General features: G+C 34.1%; 2 protein-coding genes across 2 annotated transcripts; one reads left to right on the top strand and one right to left on the bottom strand.

The window, feature by feature from the left end:
• Positions 1-1,163: 1,163 nt before the first annotated feature.
• Positions 1,164-6,280, bottom strand: sfrp1b (secreted frizzled-related protein 1b). Its single transcript, XM_077242925.1, has 4 exons — positions 6,156-6,280; positions 5,583-6,123; positions 4,322-4,393; positions 1,164-2,042 (listed from the first exon to the last, which is right to left on the bottom strand). The coding sequence occupies exons 2-4, from the start codon at positions 6,067-6,069 to the stop codon at positions 1,717-1,719; spliced, it is 885 nt and encodes a 294-aa protein (XP_077099040.1). The 5' UTR covers positions 6,070-6,123; positions 6,156-6,280; the 3' UTR covers positions 1,164-1,716.
• An 8,527-nt stretch (positions 6,281-14,807) lies between these two features.
• golga7 (golgin A7) lies at positions 14,808-18,836 on the top strand. Its single transcript, XM_077242924.1, has 6 exons — positions 14,808-14,879; positions 15,703-15,825; positions 16,687-16,839; positions 16,923-17,024; positions 17,754-17,810; positions 17,932-18,836. Exons 1-5 carry the CDS (start codon positions 14,871-14,873, stop codon positions 17,796-17,798), a joined length of 432 nt encoding a protein of 143 aa, XP_077099039.1. The 5' UTR covers positions 14,808-14,870; the 3' UTR covers positions 17,799-17,810; positions 17,932-18,836.
• Positions 18,837-19,726: the final 890 nt, after the last annotated feature.

Here is a 19,726-nt window from a genome sequence, read left to right as displayed (position 1 = left end):
ACTGAAATCAGATGAATGTAAGTGAGTGAGCATTTTGATACTGTTTAAGAGCAGTATGCATCATTACTGCAAAGTTAGGTTATTTGAAGTCCAGGCATGTTAGACCATGATAGTAGATAACAGATCTTACTGCTTCACAGCTCAGCTGCAGCAAATAAGGGCTCTCAAACCATATCAAGGTGAACACTGATTGGTACGCATTACAACACAAATGTTTTCTCAGGGAAAAAGTCCTCAGTCAAAAACCATGCAGTTTTCTTTTCTTGAGTTGACGTATATCAAAAAGCTTTGAATAACCATGATTGCGTCACAGCCATTAACCATGATTTGTATACTTGTAGGCATGCTAGTCATCAGGGGGAGTGACATTCTCTCTCTGGAAAGCATTTGATTGGCCAAACTGTGTAGTACAAGACGAGTCATCAATATGTTTGGTCCAATTTCCATGAAGACTGTGAATTTGAAATGTGTAAGTCAAAGTTGTCAGAAGTAATTACATTAGCATAGATGACCTTAAAAAATATGGACTAAAACATTTAATTTTTGATTTCATTTGATTTGCATATTCTATTTTGCTTTTCTAAGCCATTAATTGGGAATAACTGTCTAGATTGACTTTCTTTCCAGAAAGCACAAGGAGGTTGTTGCCTGTGAAAATTTGGTTACATAAATTGTTTAAATTCCAAGAGCATTGTTTTTTTACAGTATTTATTTGTTTGTTTATTTATAGAAAATCCTCTTAGATCATTTATTATCGTTTATAATTTGCAATATATTTTGGCCTTGACATAAAAATATATGATTAACTGTCCACATATGGTACGAATGCTCATACCAGCTTTCATCAGGAGAGCTGGGAGATAAACATTTCTAAATCTCTCCCTCCATCCAAAACAAATATCTCTGATCTGTCTATACAAGATAAACACTTTGGCTGTTTGCTTACAACAGGACACTTGCGGTGTCTGATATTTCTATAATCTGATCTCAGTTCGTTGTGAATATGACGCAGTTATTTCACAGCATGTGCTTTGTTATAAATCTGGACTACTTGGCAGGTCACAACTGCTACTTGTCTTTTTAATATATTAATGATTTATATCTCCTTAAAGCAGCAGTCACTAATGCACAATATCTAAGAAAGAATCCAGTGCAGTCAAATATATTAAAAATATTTTCTGTTTTAATGTTGAATGATTACAGTGCATTGTGCAAGTCCTCAGAAATGCTATACCTTACACTTCATGATTAACTTTGGCATCCTATGCAAGCCAAACAAACTGTCAAAAAAGTTTAAAGTGCTTTATTGTTTAAGGTGCATGTATAATGTATTTTACTGAATAGGCTAGTAATAACTGACAGTTGTGATGAATATTATAAAACACAAACATTATTAACAGATTGTATGAATAGATATTAATCCAACTTGAAAATGCCAAGATATATTGAAATGCAGTGTTTGCAAAAGCAAAACTCAACTGACTTGCAGCATAATGAAATGTAAATAACTGTGAATATTGTTTTGTATTTTGCATTGATTAGAAATGGTCAAGAACATTTTGAATTTGAACTAAATTACACTTGTTTGCATGTATTCAGACATTTATTAGGCAAACTCTTATAAAACTGACTAGTTGGAATGGTTTCTTTCTATACTGTAAGGCAAAATGTATTTTAATACTATAATGACAAGGTTAGTTACCAAATTATCAAAAATCACTTGAACACTGCCTCATAAGTTGGACATTTATGGCTTTTAAGTTTTTTAAGGGCCTTCTTAAATTCTTTGCTAGATTTGTCCCACTTGTGAATGCCTGTCAAAATATACTGTGTGCCCACCCTACGACCCATGATTAAGTAGGTGCTCCCTAAGTTTTCCAGTTGTTGACACGGACAGTCTGCTCCATTTTTCAGGTAAAGAACAAGCTTCTTTAGTTCCTGCTTTGTCAGAGTTCCAAGCTTCACATGCTTCCTCTTTTTCTGTAGAATGATTTTTCGGTCCAAGTTCTCTATTTTGACTTCCTTAATCTTCGCCTTGATTGCTACAAAAAGAAAAGTGATTAATGTTTATGGAGGTTTAAATGCATAATCAATAAATCTAAGATTTATGTAATGTCTAAAACACTTAAGCAAGTTTAAACCTTTATTTAAAACATTCAAGTACTGATGGAAAATAGAAAAATTGTAAGTATTTTTGCTTAAGGTCGTTGTTGTATTTCTTTGCCATGGAGATGCTGAACACTTGGCTGTTTTTCATCATCTGTTTTTAAGCCAAGAACTCTCTAGTTTATGTCTTTCAGATGCTATTCTGTGCTAATTGTGCAAAGCTGGATGGTGCAATGTGTTCATGTGATCGCAATATCGTTCAGGATGTGTGAGGATACGATTCTTGGGTATGAATCAAATTTTAAATCCAACCAAGATCAATAAAGAGATGGCACAATTTCTCCTAAACTTTTACAGTTAGTAATTTTAAAACTAAATGGGTCGTATAACCGATCCCTGAGGCACTCCTCAAATCACTGGCTATTCAAACACGGCATTATGACAGAATTTGCCCATTCTGCATTTATGTATTGTGGATAAAAATGTTTAGCATTACCAAAAACACAGAACATCTACTAAACATAATCAAACACATAATCAGGCTAACAGAATCATATTAAAGTACTAATTATTAAACTCTACAACAAGGGTGTCAAACTCAGCTCCTGTCTTTCAGGATCAAGTCCTTTAGGATTATTTGAAAACTATAGGTATACAGGAATGTGTTGGAGCAGGTTTAGAAATAAACTCTGCAGGAGTGTGGCACTCCATTATCCAGTGAGTTGTGAAATGTTCTTATTCCCTGGAGCTCTATTTTGACAAAACACATTGTATGGTGTACTTTCATCAATGAGAATGTACTTCATTAAACACATTGGTACGGTGGATGGAAAAAGAAAATAGACAGCCAGCGATACAAACTACATAAAGTTTTCTATTGATATCTCTCCAAATGTTATTTATGTGTTGCAGTTATTCCTTCAACATAAAACAAGCATTCATTTAACGCAAGCACACTGTAGAAAAAAAAAACAGGTAACGTAAAAATGTGCTTTACAAACTTTAAAAAAGGTGCTTTATGTGGTTATAAACAATAAAAGTAACTTTTAGGCTAAGTTTCAGATCAGATAGAAATAGCTACCTGAATAAGGTAACAGCTGCACATTTTCATTTTCACATTTTACAGCGTTGAGACACATGGCTTGAAATACAGTCATCCTATAATGACTAGAAAAAAGCCTTTGTTGGGTCGGTGCTTGATAGCTTGCCATAAAAATAAAAGGTCCCGTGAAATTCTTGCCAACGGCAAGCTTCCTGTCTTTGACAACATCTCAGACCCTGAAAAAAGAGACTTGCTGGATTCTGACCACATCACATGCTTTTTATAAATCCAAAATATCTCCATTTGCGGTCGAAATCTAATAATCCACTGTCAAGGATATGTGGTTCGACAAAAAATCTAGACATGAAATATACAAGAAGGTTTAACCATGTCAAGTTGCATTTAAAAACAAAACAACGGGAATGGAATAACAAAAAAAGACCAATTCAGCTGTAAACAATACCGGACACACAATAGTTTCAAGAGAAGTTTCAGAAATAGATTTAAAGAGTGCAAATCCAGACAGTAATATTAGAAAAAAAACTTTTTTCAGGCAACAATATTATTGGAAACAAATGTGTGGGCTAAAACCCTGGACCTGAACGGAATCACAATGGTGGGAATCAGGCGATCAGATTTTGTGTCTTGAAGTCATTAGGCTCTTGCCAATAAAGTGTTTTGAAATCACTTGCATTAGTAGCAGCCTGCTTTAAAGTGTTTGGAGAAAGATTTGGTTTTCAGTGCATGTTATGTTAGTAAAGATCTATGCCAAAACTCTTCACATCTGAAAAGTATTTCAATATGTTTTAGCCAGATTTCCATGATAGTCTATAAAATACCTCATTTTCAAAAATGTTATGAACATACAGTAGTAGTTTTTGACTTTGTAGTCTGTTTTCAACCGTAAGATCAGCATCTTGATAGTAGTTAGGAAAAATATACAGCCACATCCACTTTCTCATTTCTCTTTTGTCGGTAAAGACAACATATATTACTTGCATGGTGTTTTTCCTAGTCAAAGGCAATAAATTCATGTTTTAACTATAGCAAATTGACAGGAAAATCTTACTGATTGAGGTTATCATTTAGATGTTATTTATCTTGAATGTATTGTATTCATATTTTTTACATAACTTTTTTATACACTAATACAACACATAAATGATTCTTTACCAAATTCACTGGCACACATGTGTTCCAGAATTGCGTCTGAGTTCATCTCATTGTCACATGGTGGACATACACCTAGAAAAGGAGAAAAAAACGATTCAATCTAAATGTCCTGCCATATGCAAGCAATAATGCTTGTAAATGTAAAAGTATCTTACACCAGAAACCTAACAACATTTAATAAAAACATTCATCGTCATCAATGTGTTAGTTTGTTTATGTTTATAAGTGTATAAGTTTGAGAAAAAGAACTATGAGTCTCCAAATGACCAAATAACAAACCAAGAGAAATCAGCCTCTTTGTTTCCATCCAATTAACCTCTTTATCACTGCAGCTTATGATTTTGACACCTCTTAAAAATAGGGATGCATGATATATCAGCCACCATATCGTATCTGCCGACATGTCCATTTTTAATGTTATGGTATCGGCCGATAAGAAAATTTGGCCGATATAATAAAGCCGATGAATAATGGATTTTTTCGTTCAGCTGAGACACTTCAGATGTACACTGTTCACCATGACGGTTTTGAATCGATTGAAATCACTTTAAATAAGGAAAATACAGATAAGTGCAACATGTGCAGGTCTGTCATAGGCTACATCAAATTATAATGACAACATTGTTATTTTGTGCTTAAGAAATGGCTTTTAATGGTGAGACTTTAATTTTTTAATCAGCCCTCAAATTATTTAACAATTTGGATTTAGATTTATCAGCCAATATATCGGTTATTGGCTTTAAATAATTATTGATGTGGTATTGGCCAATTTCTTTATATATATATATATAGCATTTTCAAATGATCCTATGTTAAGTTTAGTCTATGTTAATTGTATGTTGAGTGAGAACTTACTAAATTAATCTCATTTTAGAAACTGTATTTGTTTAAAATGCATCACAAACACATCAGAAGCATGATTCTCTAATAATACTATTTTTTTAAAATGTTAGAATAGTTGTAGAAAAATAACAAAATGTAAAAAAAAATAAAAAAAAAATCGTATGCTCTTTTCATTGGCATCTGTGGTTCCGTGAAGAAAATTGAACATTCATGCAATAATCGTTACACTCCACAAAAGGTTCTTTATAGTGATAAAAGAGGTTCTGTAGCTTTTTAAAATGTTCTTTTAAAAACTGCTCACTGAGGTTCTTTGTGGAACATCACTGCCAAAAGAAATTCCCAATAGTTTCGGAAGAATATTAGACAAAATATATAGGCTATATACATATATTCAAATAGGCCTACGTATAATGCACACCTGAGGATTTGTTCATATCATCGCTGCTGGTGTTGTTCATGGAGATGCACACCTCGCTCTCGGGAAAATTGTCACAGTTGAGCATTTTAGGCCAAGGGAACCCAAACGACTGCATAATAGGGGTACAACTGTCTCTGACAGCCTCGCAAAGCCAGCGGCACGGATATATGGGTCTTTCGAGGCACACGGGGGCGAAGAGCGAGCAGAGGAACACTTGCGTGCCGGGGTGACAGGCTTTGTGCACCAGAGGAACCCAGCTGCCCGCTTGCTGCTTCACCTCTGCTATAGTTTCATGCTCCAGCAAATTTGGAAGCAGCATCTGATTGTAACCCACGTTAAAACACAACCTCAGGTCCTCGGGAATGTCCATGCACTGGTAACTTTCCGATGTAGTAGAGATGTAGTACTCATACTCGGCAGCATTGAGCAAAGGGAGGAAGAGACCTGCAGCGATGAAGACCCACAGCTTGGGGAGAAGGTTCTTCATGGCTCAAGGGAGAAGTATAATATCGATAACAATTATATCCACCTGCGTTCCACTGTTCAGATTTCAGAAGAATGTATTTGCACTAGTATCTATGCATGAACTGGTTCCTTTGACGTCCTCGTTCTCCTCAGTCCTGATGGAAGTGTTGCGCGCTGCCGTTCGTTTGCGAAGCGGGAGAGCAGTTATGAATGCGAAAGGCGAAACAACCAATAGGAATGCAGCCGGCTTAGCATAATGCGAAGATTGCTCAACGTGCCTGACAATTTTTTTTCAGGCAAGAGGAAAATAAATTATTTTATTAACCCCTTATAACGTCTAAAACAGACTAACGGAATTAACAAAATTATACAACAGTTAGCTTGTCGTTTTAATGCAATAGATAGCCAATAGATCACCCTCTTAATACCAGTAGCCTATTATATATAAAGAACTTGAATATCACTGTCCCAATTCACGAACGAATCGTTCTATTGAATCGAATCTTTTTAATGAGCAGGTTATGGCTATAGCTTCTTCGCACTTAAAACGCGCATGAATCAAAATTTATTCATCTTATTTTTGTTGCTTCATATGTTGTGTGAGTGAAAGGGTTATTATGGGTAGCCTAACTAGACAAACGCATTTTGTATTGAAATTAAAATAAAGTTTAGGCTACTTTAATAAAATATTTTAAAAAGTTACTTTATCTCAGTCAGTTGCCTTTCTCATTTCCATTTACCCTGATAAAATAGCTACAACTAAAACTGAAATAAAAATGAATCAAATCTATACAGTCAGATATATTTATAAAAGAAACAATGGCAAAACTGATATCCGAACAGTTTGGGTTGAAAAGCTCTTGTGTAACAGGCAAATACAATGAAAGTGAAGATGGCTGTATATGGACTGTGTCAGTGGTGCATCTGTAAAATGTCTGATCTAATTCTATAAAAGTTCAACAGCCTGATTTATAAGTGTTTGTCAAGTTGGTCCAAGCAAGCTGGATGGCTCCTCTTCTACAAAGACACAAGTTTACAATGAAGCATCTGCAACTTTTGGCTCGGTTTCTGGGACTGGGATGCAGATGCTTTCGAAATGAATCTAGTTTGCTTTTAATGCTGAATTTCTACTCAAATACTAACTTCAGCCATTGCAAACATCAGTGTGTGCATTTTCTCTATCACATTGCTGCAGTTACATGTGGCTATCATAACCACACAGAGCAGAATTATTTCACAATCTACATAATGAAGTGATAGTTGAATAAAAACAGACATGCTATTATGGGATGCCAAATTAGTAATTGGGGTTTTTTTTACCCACAAAAGACGTTTGCTGATTTAAAAAAAAATAATTCTCTTTGTTCAAATGGCATGAAACCAGAGGTGGAAAGTAACGAATTACATTTACTCGCGTTACGTAATTGAGTAGTTTTTTTGTGTACTTCTACTTTTTAAAGTAGTTTTTAAAATCTGTACTTTTACTTTTACTTAAGTACGTTTTCTTTGAAGTATTGTACTTCGCTACATTTGAAATCATATCCGTTACTGAGTAAAAAATAATAATACAAGGGGGGGGATCACACACTCCGGAAACTACTGAATTGATTGAAGGGCGGGAGAACAAACCCGAACAAACGCGCAAAAAAGGTGACGCAGACCCAGCTGAAGCTGAAAGCTAAGCGCCAAGCGAATTATGGCCAGTATGAAAAGTAGAAAAAAAGCGTGGTTGTCCTCGAGGATAGATATCCAATTTGCAAAAAATGTGGACGCAAAGTGGCTGCAAAAAGAGGATATAGGACACCATCCCTCCTGCAGATAAAGGTATGTCCCGATTTACGTGATGCAAAGGGAATCCCAGAATCCAGTCATGAAAATGGAATTCACTTAATGCAGATGTCACGTAAAACATACAAAATAATGGATGGATGAATACATGGAAAGTAGAACTGTGCAATAAACCCAATCGCGACATGATCTGTGGATAATTAAGCTAAGCACAAAAATACTGCAAGTAAATATATAAGTTAACCCTATTTGTTCTGCTGAGCTGCGTTTGTCTACTACATACTCAAGTACTCGTGACGTTCATGGTGTTTTCAGCGTCTCACAAACAATTTGAGGATATGAATACATGAACATTTCCAGAGCTGCTCTGAGAGAACGCCTAATGAGCATTTTCATAATTTTATTTGAGAAAATCCATTGTCAAATACACTATTACAGGTCTTCACAAACCGTCAAAATAGAAGTTCGGTTTTACTAGGAGAAATTATGACAGAAATATATTACTATTGTAGGCATACAGTAGAACGTAGCCTACTTCTCAAAATAATAATAATAATAACAATAATAATACATTTTATTTGAACATTATTTATAGGAATATTTTTTTTTGTCCATGGTTTAATTTAGTAAATCTTTTTTTTGCAGCGCTTCCCCAAAAAATAAAAGGACACAAGTTTAAATTTACATTTGATTAGCCTACCACCGTTTTTGATAATATATTTGGATTAAATCATAAAAAGTAGGGGTGTAACGATACACAAAACTGACGGTTCGGTTTTCCCACGGTTTTGATGTCTCGGTTCGGTTCGGTTTAGAAAGCTAAAAAAAAATTAAACAGTGGTTTAATGAGAAAATTGTGTCTTTGTCAGTTTTTGCATTAACTTTACTCTAATTTGTTATTGAAATATAATAATTTACATTTTCATTAAAGATATTTTAAACGTACTTTAAATAATCAAGATATAATTAACAGGTTAAGTAAAATATAATATATAGGATAATATTGTGCATTTATTTAGTGCAAGAGTTCATTTCTCTAGGAACCAACAAGTTGTGGACACTTAATCACTTGCCTGCTGAGGTAAATATAATGCTAGTGACAAGCTATGCAGTTTTATTGACGTCTTTGCGCTGATGAAACACTGATTGAGCGATTACACGAGTTATGATGCCTTTCAGTAAGTATACTGTATTTTTCAACATATCTTCAGGTGTCCATTCATGTTTATTCTGTAACTGAGGAAGAGATGATCGCGTTTACTCGCGTTTACTCCGCGCTACCGCTACTGTTACAATCCGTGGTGACAGATAGTTTTAAACTGTGGGTACAGATTGTCAATTTACATCCATGTGGACAGATTGGTAAACTGTGCCTAGTTTTGTAAAACTGTGCACACGGTAGTTTATTTTTCTTCTGTGATGAAGCTTGGCTGTCCATTTAGTGAAAAATGTTGGTACTGCGGCCAAATAAAATCTTACTGAAAGCTCATTTTTTGAGATATCAACCTAAAATTTGGAACACAACTTCTTCAGATTTTTGGCTTACATTTTCTGGCAGTTTTAGAGTAAAATATATTTTGTAATATATATATTTTATATAAAATATAAATAATGATATTTTTACATTGTTCATTTTCATAAACTCAAACTTGTATAACTTTTTTTCTGTTTCACTTTCATAACTTCATAATACTTCATTTCAACATTAATCTGGCAAATGTCTTCTTTAAAACAAGACCAACCATAGGTCTATATTCGAAAGCATTCTTGAATTACAACCATTTAAGTTTGAATAGTGATTTTCATGTCTATGCGATAAAAGGGGGAGTGACAGTTAAAGGGTTAAACAATATTAAACTATAATATCTATATCTATAATATCTAAAATATAATTTATATATAAAAACTCTCCTACAGTCCAGTCATCATCAGTCGCGACAGTCGCGACTCGCACGTATTTTCATTTAAACGTCACTCACTGACGTTTTCCTAACCAGAAAAAAAACCGATTGCCCTGCTCTGCCTCTGATTGGCCAGTACTTATTGCCATCTGGGTCAGAGCCAATTAGAAGCAGGATGTGGGTGGGGAAAAAACTCTGTGTATAGGGAAAGGGGAGAGACAGAGGGAACAGGCAAGACAAACTCCTACGTTTAAATAACATATAGAAAATATCTGCTTGACAACGAGCTGAGAACAAGCCCAAATAAGCAACTACACTTTAGAAACAAGCCCAAAAAAAAAACGCGACCCGCGACTACCAATATTTGTAAGCGACTTTACAGAAAAACAAGCCCAAAGACGCTTATAATAAGCGGACTTGGCAACACTGATTCCAGGTCCAATCAATGAGCCGGGCTGGGCGGGGCCGGGGTAGCTTGCAGGGCGGGGCTTGTTCGCTACGCCATGAGAGTATCGCCATTCGAATCGTGGGTTCTGTATCGCGGTTCTTCGGTTTGGTTCGAATATCGTTACACCCCTAATAAAAAGAAACATTAATTTTCTGAATAAAATACATTTCATAGGACAATATTATTCTTAAACATTTTAATAAATTATTAATGTTAAAAATAAGTTGTTAATCTAATTCATTATTAATTATCAAATTTAATTGATTAGACATGTTTTATTGAAATTTTAATAAACAAACAAATTATTTCAAGTTTGTTATAATAAAAGCATTTGTTCAACCAAAAAAAAATCCTGTTTTCATTAATTTAACTGTCATTTTAACTGATGATAATAATAATAATACCCATAATTTAATAATACAGTTTATTTAACAATTGATTAATACTGTAAACCGTGATATTTTCTGAGACGTTACCATACTGTGAAAATCTTATACCATTACAACCCTACACGGGAGGGTCCCCCACCCCACCCCCGCTGTTAAAAAAGTAACTCAGTAACTTTTACTCTGAGTCAATTTTAAATGAGCTACTTTTTACTTTTACTTGAGTAGATTTTTAGACCGGTACTTTTACTTGTACTTAAGTAAAATTTCATTGAAGTAGTAGTACTTTTACTTGAGTAGAATATTTTATTACTCTTTCCACCTCTGCATGAAACTTTGTACGGCTCTCAACCCACTTCATTTCTGTCTATGTAGACTTTTAAGAGGTCTGAAATGCAATGAGGTGCCAACCCATTCAGTGACTTAAAAACAAACAATAAGATCTTAAAATGTATTCTATAATGGACCGGGAGCCAGTGGAGCGAGGCCAGCACTGGTGTAATGTGTTCATGCTTGCAAGTTCCGGTTAAAGGACGAGCGGCCAAGTTTTGTACTAACTGTAAGCGTGAGGGAGGTTTGGTTAACGCCAACGTAGAGTGCATTACAGTAGTCTAGACGAGTTGAGATAAAAGCATGAATCACATATTCCTAGTTGCCTGGGGTAGACAATAACATGTAATTTTGTAACAGAATAATAGTTGTTGTTGTTTTTACTTTAAAATGTAATTTTACCCTGTTTATTAATGTCTTTACTCAACATTTGTTGAGTAAACTGAACTCTGGAGACCCCAAAGAACACTAGTGTCAGCCCAAGAAGATCAGAGGGTTAAGATGTTTTAATTACACCAAAATACATCTATCATTAGGATGTGTTCACCCACCTTTTTTCTCTCTAAACTCCACATGAGAAGATCTTTGGTGGTATCAGACCACATATCCCTCCAATGAGACCACCTGTTGGAAGAATCTCAGAGATTGCAAGGAGAAATAGGAGTCATTCAGAGATTTATGAAAGTCTCCACTCATGACTTGGCAGGAATCAGATATTTTCCTGATATTTTAGACAGCACTCTAGATAAACATATTTTCTGTTCCCATGAAAAATGAATTGGTGAAAGATAAATAAAGTTGCAGAGCACTAGGAAATGATTGAGGACTGAATTGTGTTAATTTGTAGTTTGATATAGGCTTACATATAGTTTTGGGCTAACACTTTTGTTCAGAATGGTAGTCGATAAATCCAATTTTAAAACTGTTATTTCTCCAATTTAGTTAAACGTGGCAAACACCTGCTCACTTCACAGCACCGAAAGCCGGTTATTAAATAATAATTCGAAATAAAAAATAACTTTACTGTTGAGTAGGCCTAAAAAAAACGCCATCTCCGTGTCGCGTTCACAACATTTCAAATCCCTCAGATCTGGCCATCATCTGTTAAAAGACAAGCCGATGTTGATTTTTGTTTTATTACGAATGTCGCTTTCTCTTTTTGTCAGCAGACTCTCCGTGTTCAGCGTTTTTTTTTTGTTTTTTTTTTAAACAGGCGATTCCCGGAGGTTCGAGATTTAGCTGCTTCATGCTGGCTTCATGTCAACAGTTCTGGCTCGTTGTGACAACTAACCTATGCCACTCCCACACCATACACGTGTTAAAGTAGCTGGAGCAACTTTTCTCTATTACGGATATAACGGGACACAAGCTGTGAGTCGGATCATTTTTTGTCCGATACGAAAACGTGTGAATAAACTACGATGGAAACACATTTACCAAATAAATTCCTCTATGCGCATAAAAAAAATTAATGTGACTTTGTGGATGAGATGGCATAACTAGACCCACCAGCGGACCGATCTAGTTGCAGGCATCCACCTTTGAAAGCAAGATGTTTATTGAAAGCAATACCGGGTTTATTGCGTTTCGTATAATACTAACTAATACTAACGTCCCCACACCCTGAGACCCAAGTAATTTATTATAGGCTATACAAAAATTAATATAGCCGTGGCTTCTCCTATTGTAACAACTTCCATTTTACAATGCTTGCTATAGAGAGACATTTCATGAGATCAGTTTGTCAGGAAGTGACGATTTTGTTTTCTTCAACTAACTGGATGAAAACGCTTTATTCATAAATGATAATATTCATAAATGATAATGTTTTCACTTTTAATAGGCTTACCATAGTGAATCAGGGTAGAACAAAAACACGCTTTGAAAGTAGAATTGATGATGTATTGTCTCATTTAAATTTGGTTAATACCCAATAACTAAATTATTTTATCCAGATCAGGGTTATAACTAAAAACATAAACATTTTCATTACTTGGAATAAAATAAAATAAACAAACATTAACTGAAATATATATATAGATATAAACTTATTTCAATTCAACTATTTGTCAAGCAACACTATCATGGACTTTTGGTTTGAAATTCTTAATTTACTGTGTTTTGTTCATGTTTACCTCTCTCTGTTACTATATGGTAATTATAGCACAGAGCCTGCTAGTAGTTTTAGCCCCTTATTTCTCTGCCTGAGTTGTTATTATTTGTGTTTGGAGTTTGTACTAGAACACACTGGTACATACCCTGCGGATTATCTGAGCTTGTTTGATTAAATACTTTTATTTTTTAATTAATCTTCATCTGACCTTCTTTTCTGTGGACTTTATTCACTGTGATCATGACAGCAACATTTCTCATTTTCATTTAAAATATGTATTAAAATAACTAAAACTAATAAACTAAAACTTAATCAAAACTATTTAGTCATGTTAATTAAAATTAAAACAGAAAATATAAAATATAATTAAAAATATTAACAAAAACTAAAAGATAGATTATACTCAAATAACACTGACCCTGATTAATTTGATGTGTATACTGTAAATGTTGATTTTTGTAACATTATAAAAGCATAAATAAATTAATATTTAATTAATATTGAACGTATTATTAAATTAATTACACACTGATTAAAGGATTTATGACAAAATAGGACAGGACAATCACTTGCAATATGCTAGCTTGTAATTAACTAAATTAAAATAACATAGAGGTGCAAGAATTCCAAAACAAAATAGATAGATTCAAAATAGATTTAAAACAAAATGCTACACAGTTTATGTTTTTTTCAAATCTGGTCTTAATGTGCTGGAGTTCCCTCATTTTAAATTCAGAAAGCTCACGTGTGAATCGAACGACCTTTTAAACAAACACCTTTGCCTGGCTGATAAACTGCAGATAAAGTGCAATACAATAAACTTGATAAGATTAAAACCTCAGATGGGCAACATGCTATTTTTACTAATATGATCTGACAAATTGTTTTACAGATCTCACAGACTTTCTAAGGCCACATGCTTTTTTATTTCCAACAAGTGAGATGATCCAATACTGTCTCAAAGGAACTGAGTGATGGTGAAAAATGGCCCAGGTGTCCCAAGGGAACCTTTAGGAATAAATGATCCTTATGAATCATTTATCATGCAAGGATGACTGAACCACTGCTGTAAAATAAGAGTGATTCTTTGTATTCTCAATCATAAAGACTTTTCTCTGTTGTAAAAAGACAGATGGAGACAAGGAAATAACTGTTTTAGCCATTAATATAGTTTTCTACTATAGCTCAGTATCACAAATGAATGTGATAAAAGTGAGTGTTATCGTGAATTAACATCAGCTCACTTTTAATAAGATGGACTGGGCTGTTTCCTTTCTTATTTAGGAACACAATGTCCCCTTCTCCAAAATGTTCGGACGTGTCCTGCTGGCAAACAAATACAACATTAGATGAGATAGCTAACATCTGTTTTACATTTAAATTACATGCAAAACTAAATTACAAAGACATTTTTTATAAAAGGAGGATCATAGCTTATATTATAGAAAAGTAAACAATCAAGTAGCCTTTTAAACTTATATCTTAGGTTGGTTCATGGTTATGTATTTAGGTCTATACTTATTTTTTAACAACACTGTCAGAAATCACTCCAGTCTTAGAAATTATAAAATAAAAGCTATTTGAAAATTTTATTGTACAATTATATTTGAACATTTTATATTGATCTCAAATTCAAATCCTAGGCGCAGGTAGACCAATTTGAATGAAAAAAAATGTGTTACTTTTGCTACACGAGCTAATAATATTTTTATTGCAACAAAACTTTTGGGGAACTCTCCCTTAGTTGGGAATTGGTGTGGCAGCGGAACTGATTAATAAAGCAAAAGGTTCCTACCGGACTGTATTTTGAGGAGGACAGGAGGTTGAGTAACAGGAAGAGGAGCAGCAGCAGCTACCATGGCGGAGGTATGTTAATAAAAACAATATTTTATTATAATTTCCTCTTGTCCACTAACAAGGATTAACGTCTTAAATAACACGTTATAATAAACGTTTTATCATCCGACTAATCGGATAATACATTCGTGTCTTTGTAAACCGTCATTATTTGATACGTTAGTGCTTCTCTAGTGGTCGTCAAAGACAATTTCTACGTCGATCATTAACTTTCGTAAAATTCAAATTCTCAGTTTCACTGTCACTATACACGTTTAAAAATAAAACCAGGTGTCATGTTGATAGCGAGCTTCGTGTTGTCGTCAGATTTCAGTCGTGTTATTTGAACATATTTTAATATGGTGCTATAAGGGCGTTGTGTGTGTAGTTTCTGTGTATATGGATATGATTTCCTGGTTTTAATTGCTCATTAATTTGATAATAATAAGAATTGTTATTTTTAGCATCAAATTAGAATTTCTGAAGGATCATGTGCCACTGGAGTAATGATGCTAAAAAGTTCAGCTTTGTCATCACAGGAATAAATTACATTTTTAAATATATTCAAATAGAAAACTGAAATTGTAATAATAATAAACAATACTAATGTTTTACTGTATTTTTGATCAAATAAACGCAGGCTTGATGAGCATAAGAGATATCTTTCAAAAACGTTTAAATGGTATTTTAAAGATAACTATGTCTTCGGTGAAAAAAGTTTACCTATATTTACAAATAAAATTGAAATCATATTCTTTTGACATGGAAAAGGTAAGTTTAGTTTTCAGCTTTGGCTGCTAAAATGTAATAGTTCCTGTGTTTTTAACAACCCACCCTCTTGTTTTCTGTCCAGACGCACAGCTTGCAGGACCTGCGGCAAGCAGCCGTCGCTTCCAAGGTTTTCATCCAGAGAGACTACGCTTCCGGCACTATCTGCAAGTTTCAGACCAAGTTCCCGTCAGAGCTGGAGAGCAGGGTGTGTAGAGATCCATAGCAAAACACAAGGAACCATTAATCTGTATTTACAGATCATGATATCAAAGCATTGGCAGATTGATTCTGACAACTGTAATCCACCATCTCCAATCTTCAAATGAGTTGTTTTTGAGGTTTGCCGATGGGCAGTGTAATACTAATGTAGACAGTCTCCTTGTGAATCTACATGATTTTAACAGACCAAACCAACATGCTGTGCAATGAAATTAGTCCACTATTTAGACTAGTTATCCAATCACATCCACTACTGAGGCAAAGTTGCGTGAGTTTTTGTTGTTTTGCATTGAGGAATTTATTCGGTTATTAGGTTTGCATTGTAGCTTATGAGCTTGTCGTCTTATCGAATAAAACATTTATCCACCTCCATTGAGTGCATAATTGTTTTATGCCCATTTTTCAGAATTTATGCGCATCTTGCCGTTTCCCTCCAGCATTTTTTTTATTTATTATTATGCGATATCCTAAGATGTACATTAAAAAAATGGATGGATGGAAACATAGCTACTGACAAATACATTAAGTCACTTGTCGCCACCTACTGGTGTAACAATGTATTTGATCTTTATTTGAAGCATCAAGTTGCTTTCAAAATGTGATTTACTCTATTTTTGATCACTACCGTAAACATCAGTGTTTATATCCAAACTTTTATCCCAGTACTTATGTGATAATATGAGTTATTGTAAGCCAGAAATAATGATACAGTGTGGTTGAAAAGCTGTTCCCTAACTATACATGACAACTGCTCTCTCAATGCAGATTTGAATGTTCTGCTGTGATTGTACTTCTTGTTCACACCTCTCACAGAGTGTGAATGCTGATCATTGTTTTGTCGTCTCAGATTGACAAGCAGCAGTTTGAGGAGACCATGCAGACCCTGAATAATCTCTATGCAGAGGCGGAGAAGCTGGGCGGCCGGTCATATCTGGAGGGCTGTCTGGCCTGCCTCACTGCGTACACAATCTTCCTCTGCATGGAGACCCACTATGAGAAAGTCAGTCGATAGATTTGTAGGCTGTAGATATCATCAATATCACATTGTCGATATGGATTTCAACAATATGCTAATTCGTTCAGGTGCTGAAAAAGATTGCCAAGTACATCCAGGAGCAGAACGAGAAGATCTTTGCTCCCCTTGGGCTTCTCCTGACTGACCCTATAGAGAGGGGACTCAGGGTTGTATCCTTTCCTACATCGAAACATCATGCAGGTCTTTCTGTTTCCTGGTGGGATTGTCATTGAATTCTGGTAGCATTTAATATTTAGCAACTTGCTCTACCATTCAAATTTTGAGGTCAGTAAGAAATGAATACTTTTATTTAGCAAGGATGGATTAGTTTGATCAAAAGTGACTGCCTTGGACTAATAATGTTGCAAAAGATTTCAATTTCAAATAAACAAGGAATTTTTATTTATCAAGGAATCTTGAAAAAAGTATCACCGTTTCCACCAAAATATGAACTCTTGAGCAATAAATCAGCATATTAGAATGATTTCTGAAGGATCATGTGACGATGGCTACTGAATAAATTACATTTTAAAATATATTAAAAGAGAAAACAGTTATTTTAAACATTAATAATATTTCACAATTTTCCGGTATTTATTGTATTTTTGATCAAATAAATGGTGAACATGAGACTTTTACGAAATCTTACTGACCCCAAACTTTTGAACAGTAGTGTACATCAGATAAAGATGTCTTGCTTGAGGAAAAGAAATGAAATGTTTGATGCAAATACTATTTGGCATGGAAAACCTTAGTTTAGTTATACGTCTTTTGCTGCTAAAACTGAATATTTCATCGATTTTCTGAGCAGCCAGTCAACTTCCATGTCTGTATCACAGGGAAAAAAAACCCTTTCAGAGTTTTACAGCACTTTATTTCCTCAACTTGAGTTTTTAAAGGTGGAGATCACTATTTTTGAGGATAGAAGTATTGGTTCAAGATAAAACACACCAAAGGTAAGTCCTTTTTTGACCTGAACTAAGACTTTTTTTTCTGGACTCTGTTTTATGATATCCCATTTTTTGGAAGTGCATTGGTTAATCTTAAAATAATGCAATGTTATATTTCTTCTTGCAGGATCATGTTTGGAACGAGATCATTGGCCTGCTGGACTCAGAACCTGCTTCTCCATCTCATGATATCACAACCCTATTGCTTTAAATGTAGATAGTAAAACTTTATTTTCAGACCGTTGAATCATTCATAAAATTTTTTTTTTTTTTTTTGACAGAGGGAGAGACTGATTATATAATGTATCTTAAACTCTCCAATTCAGCTTTCCCTCAGTTAGCAGCTTTCCAATGTGTTACTTAATCTGAGTTATTTTAAATCTGTTGTGCCATGTAATTTTTTGTTGTTGTTGCAGCATTTGATTTCTCTGCATTGTTCCCGTCTCCTGTTTTCTGTATATACTTGTCTTGAATGGGAAGTATAGATTAAGTGCACAATGTTCTGTCTCAAAACAGTTGCATCTTGATTATTAGGATTGTTGTTGACTCTGCGTTCTCATAGTAAAAAATTGATTGAGAAATCTGATCAAATATGTGCTTGTCAAAACTGTCAATACATTCATGAAGAAACTTTGGTTATGTGTACATGAATATTTGAGACTGATATTTACAATTTGTTGTATTTAATGATTTTAAGTAATAATCAGTTTAGTTTATAACATTGTTCCATTCCCCTCTGAAAAAAATAGTTTTCTTTTGTAACACTACATTTTACTATATTTACCAATGAACTACTGTACTTTTATTTGGGTCTGCAATGTAATCCTTATTACACACAAATGCCATAAAATCCTTAAGAGGCATGGTTTGCATTTAATATTGCATATCCAGCTTGTATTTCAGACTGCTGTCAGCTCTAACTGTTTCTTGCGCAAATCTTTTTATCAGTGTTGTATCATAGTCTTTTTTGAAAATCTTTTGACACTTATTTAAACTGTGTATCGTACAATAAATAGTGTTTTCTTGAACAAATTCCATTGTCTGCAAATACTTATTTTAGTTGTATTTATTTTATATTCAGAGGTACATTCCTTGTTAGTTAGCATAAAGAAAGGCTTCTCTATAGTGACGTATATCCGAGTGAAACTGCTTCTCGGACAAGAAAAGTATGTATTTTTTATGTTTAGATGTGAACTACTTTTGATTAAAAAATGCCATGTCATACGCTGCTCAGTAACTCCATGTTTGAAAACGTTATCATAAATATTGACAATCGTATGGGAAATACATTATATCAAGAAATCAGTTGTTTAACATAATTGTGGTCTCGATGTTAGATTTTTGTACATTTAATAATACTCTTAAAATGAATTAGGTCAAACACCTCAAAATTCCAACCTCTGTCTGGAACTTAATTCCACATTGTTTTCTTCAAATTATTTTTTTAATTACTTTGCAATTATTATGTTGAAAACAAAACCCCAGCTAAATGATCTTTCATAAGCAGGTCCAGGACTATCTTTAACTCATGTAACAAGAAGGCTTTAAAAACAATCTCTTCCTTTGATATGTGATCTATTCTGATATATACCCCTGTTTTGTACCTTTTTTTTGTTTTGTTTATTTGTTCTTTACTGTGACTGCTTCCTTATTTGTTTATATAATATTCTCAATTGGAAAAAAAACAAAACAAGAAAAAGTCTTAAGCTGGACTTGATTTTGTCCATCGGGAATTGATTGGATGGTTGTGATTAGCTATTGCTGTGATGTCATGTGAGTGAAAGGTTGCCCTGCCCTCACGCCAGTAAACATGTCATCAGGGAAGATATTTTCTTTAAAAATTACGAGGGTGCATGAACTTAAAAAATCATTTAAAATAATACTGCAATATTTCATTATAAAATAATTGATTTCATAGTAAC

The sequence above is a fragment of the Siphateles boraxobius genome, unplaced genomic scaffold (assembly GCF_051911475.1).
Source record: "Siphateles boraxobius isolate OS27281-9 unplaced genomic scaffold, OSU_SipBor_1 25, whole genome shotgun sequence".
Taxonomy (NCBI): Eukaryota; Metazoa; Chordata; class Actinopteri; order Cypriniformes; family Leuciscidae; genus Siphateles; species Siphateles boraxobius.
The sequence above is the reverse complement of the archived record's forward strand: the minus strand, read 5'-3'. Positions and strand labels throughout refer to the sequence as shown.

Excerpts from the sequence above, each read along its gene's own strand:
- golga7 (XM_077242924.1), top strand. Across the intron at positions 15,826-16,686 it reads CGTCAGAGCTGGAGAGCAGG|ATTGACAAGCAGCAGTTTGA; the intron begins GTGTGTAGAGAT and ends TTGTCGTCTCAG. Across the intron at positions 17,025-17,753 it reads TAGAGAGGGGACTCAGGGTT|GTGGAGATCACTATTTTTGA; the intron begins GTATCCTTTCCT and ends GAGTTTTTAAAG.
- sfrp1b (XM_077242925.1), bottom strand. The coding sequence starts at position 6,069 with ATGAAGAACCTTCTCCCCAAGCTGTGGGTCTTCATCGCTGCAGGTCTC. Across the intron at positions 4,394-5,582 it reads TGATATGAACAAATCCTCAG|GTGTATGTCCACCATGTGAC; the intron begins GTGTGCATTATA and ends CTCCTTTTCTAG. Across the intron at positions 2,043-4,321 it reads CATGTGTGCCAGTGAATTTG|CAATCAAGGCGAAGATTAAG; the intron begins GTAAAGAATCAT and ends TTCTTTTTGTAG.